The sequence below is a fragment of the Phaethon lepturus genome, unplaced genomic scaffold (assembly GCF_000687285.1).
Source record: "Phaethon lepturus isolate BGI_N335 unplaced genomic scaffold, ASM68728v1 scaffold46851, whole genome shotgun sequence".
NCBI lineage: Eukaryota > Metazoa > Chordata > Aves > Phaethontiformes > Phaethontidae > Phaethon > Phaethon lepturus.
This window is the reverse complement of record NW_010516432.1, coordinates 27,787-31,272: the sequence shown is the minus strand read 5'-3', so window position 1 is coordinate 31,272 and position 3,486 is coordinate 27,787. Positions and strand designations below refer to the sequence as shown.

Here is a 3,486-nt window from a genome sequence, read left to right as displayed (position 1 = left end):
GCGTGGCTGGGCCTCCATGCAGAGGTGCTGGAGGAGGGCACAAACGTGAACCCCTCCAGGGAGCAGGGGCAGGGGCTTCCCCAGGTTGTGCAGGGTCTCTCCTGGCCCCAGGAGTGCTTCATGGGCACTTCCCAGGACAGAGCCTGGCTGCGAGGGACAGCCATGCCACCGCCGCTGGTGCAGAAGGGAAGCAGGAGCTCAGGGCTGCTCATCGTGGGTCGAGGCTCTCCCCCCGTCCCCCGAGGGGGCCGGGCTCTCCTGCCCTGCCGGCCAGGGCTGTCTGTGTGCTGGCCCCAGAGCCACGGAAATGGGCAGAAATACTGCGATTGCATGTGGGAGTGGTGCAAGAGAGCAGGGGAACGGGTGAAAGGGGAGACCATGCCCTGGACACAGCTGGCACCAGCAGCAGTGGGGGATCTGCCCTCTCTTCTGAGGGGTGCGGGAGGACACGGCGCAGGCCGCCTCCGGCTGCAGGGGCAGCACAGGCCGGGTCCTTGCCCTCCCAGAGACATTAAGAGACGGGAAACACATCAGGCTGCAACAACCTCAAAAACACAATCGCCAAACCCCCACAGAAACCTCCCTTCCGCTCCTCCCGCACATGTGGAAAAACCCCCTTCAGGCAGCTCCAGGCCCTGCAGGAAAGGCCTGAGTAAACACGTCCCTCCCGGGTGGGCAGCGGTCCTCACGGCGGGGAAGGCCCTGTGTCTCGCGGGGGTCGGGAGCAGGGCAGCAGCCCTGAGCAGCAAGAGCATGTTTGCCCCAGTGCCCCCGAGAGGACATGCACAACACCTAGGCTTAATCAAGCCTTCGTGTTTCTTCCTGCATAACCGCTTGTTACACTCTGTTAACGGGTTTATCTGGGGAGGCAGGAGGCTCCAGGACAAAATAGCCCCTGCTTGGCCCCAGCTGGCCTTCGCTCAGGATGTCAGCCAGGGCTTGATAAGCACAGAGACAGTAGCTGAGGCACGGTCACGTTGGTCTGATTTCGCAAACCAGCTCTGTCCAGCCCGTCGTGCTGGCCATCACGCCAAGGATCCCAGGGCAAGAAAGCTGAAGGTCCCAGCTCTCCCCAGGCAGCTTTTGGGGCTCTGCCTAGTGTTGGACAGGGAAGAGGTGCTGCCTGGGAGCACCCTTCGGAGGGCGTGCAGAAGCAGAAAAGAGGCCACACCACTTGTGCAGTTAGTTTTATTTATACAGTGACTGTCAGCAATGCATTTCACCCAGGCAGCAGGACTGGTGTCACTGCTCTGCTCGCAGACAAGTTCTGATTTTGTCTTCGTAAACATACAGCCACATCTACCTGTAAAGACAGTGATGACCCAGGAGCTGCCCACCCACAGCACAAGGATCCCCGCGCTCCACGCATGCACCCGTTGCAGCGTGCAGTGCACACAGACACACCTTCCTCACATAATTTTTAAACAGCCCTGCACTGCGTGGCATTTCCTCTTCAATTCCAGGTTACAATGATTCTCATTATTGTTCTGATCTGTTCACACACAAATACTTCAAATCCACTGTGACAATTAAACACGACAGTTACACACAGCACTAACACCCCCCCCCAGCTCCTACAGCTACAGTGAGTTGAGGGCAAGAAATTATTCACATCTTGCACAGGAGAAAAACGCAAAAGCTACCATGGGGAAATACCACCAAGCCTCCACTGCCCTCCACTGCCATGGGACTACTTCGGCAAGACTCAGCCTCTGTTCTCCCTTAAAGGGCTCCTTAGACCCCAAGCATACATGACAACGTAGGTCACTGGTACCTCCACCTTTGCAAAAGCCTCCACTGATGCCAAGTCAACACAGGCATTATCTGGTGTGCCTCTAGGACGCCGCAGCCTCAGCGCCTTGGTTTTAAACAAGAAGCCCAAGAAGTTCCACTGCCAGTGGTCAGTACCCGAGATGACAGTTTACACTGCAGCTCATCCCTCCTCCATCTCGCCCCAGGCCACAGCAAGGCAGCCCAGCCCCCTGTGCCTGAGGGCCCTGTTCTCACCACGGCCTCCAGAAACAAGCAGGGGAACGGCCCTATGCTGCCAGACTTGGGGCTTTGCCTGGAATATGAGCATGCAGGTGCACAGTTAAAGGAGCATCTTTTCTCCATGGAGGAAAGGAACAGCCTTTCTTGCAAGGTCAAGGTGTTTCCCCAACACTAGAGCAGAGAGCCACCATGCACTTAGTTGAGGCTGAGTCCTACCCTTTCATGTTGGCTCCTCAAGCCCCAGCCATAGTTCAAAGAGCTGAATCCCTGCATGAGATGAGACATTGTTTTTGTCAGATTAAATCACGGCACATGTGAAAGCCCTGGAGGTAGGAGAAGCACGCCCTGGCTTGTCAGCTGCCCACTGCTCACAATTTGTTTAATCAGAGGCAGAGACACATAGGATCCACACGTAAAACTTTCTTTAAAAAAATCTCTTCCTGAGCAGCAAGCTTTGTGCAAGCTGAAGTCGTATGCCTTTTCTCCATGTGCTTGTATGCCCACTCAGCCATAGCTGCATTTCTCTCATACCGCCCTGATAAGCCTGCCAGGGAATTCACAACACAAGAAGTACACTATTACACACCAAACTCAGACACTTCATGCACTTAGTATCTTCAGTGGTAAACTTAAGGAACAAACAGTTTCTTTGATCCAGTGTCACTCATTACCCGAGAATGTCAAAGCTCTTGGCTTTGAAACACCATGGTAACACTCGAGGGTGCTGCAATAAGTTATTTTCACTATGGGAGGATTACATGCAACTCAGACACACAGGAGAGGGCTAGCTATAAACACACGATGTTTAACACTGCTTGAGTAGAGGGATCTTTAATCATCAAACCTCCCCTCACGGATGGTATCAAAGGAGAAAGGGAGAAACTTGAATCCAGTCCCAGTGTAGAACTTGTTCTGGAACTCTATCCTGTAAGAGAGGGAAGAGTGATTGTTCATTAAAAAGACAGCTCACAGATATGAGTTAGCAATTAGCAAGAACTCCATTGAAAGTATGATTATAGACTATAAAAAGAATAGAAGTTTAAAGAGAAAAAGTGGTATTATAAAGCAGTGTATCTTTTGGCACAAACCCCACACTTGTTTGATGTTTCTGAGCAGAGCAGAGGAGAACTGTCCAGGTACTTCGATTCCACCCCCATGGGCAATGAAAGGGCAACAAAAATAGGATGAACTCCCTAACTGCACCATCACTTAGAAGCACCTAGGAGCACACAGCATTTCCTATAAGATGTCATTATTAAAGTTCACATTTTAGTTAGAACAAACCTCAATCGTGGGATGCTGTGCTCAGACTTCCTCCATCAGCTACTTCTATTTATTTACTTAAGCATATTTGGTTTATCCCCACATGACTACTTCTGCTGAGCTAGAGATGTGCCTGTTGTCTCCAGCTGAACATTAACTTAGCCTTGTTTGCTTGCTTCCCCTAATAAACTCAGTTTAAAAAAAGAATTATTCTAGAGAACTGTCCAATGG

At 51.8% G+C, this 3,486-nt stretch overlaps 1 protein-coding gene across 1 annotated transcript in view; it reads right to left on the bottom strand.

Annotated features, from left to right (window-relative positions):
• Positions 1–2,823: 2,823 nt before the first annotated feature.
• ATP6V0A1 (ATPase, H+ transporting, lysosomal V0 subunit a1) overlaps positions 2,824–3,486 on the bottom strand; it is a 28,375-nt gene continuing 27,712 nt past the window's right edge. The window contains exon 19 of the mRNA XM_010296057.1: positions 2,824–2,917. Within this exon, the coding sequence (XP_010294359.1) occupies positions 2,824–2,917 (94 nt within the window). The remainder of the gene's footprint in view (positions 2,918–3,486) is intronic.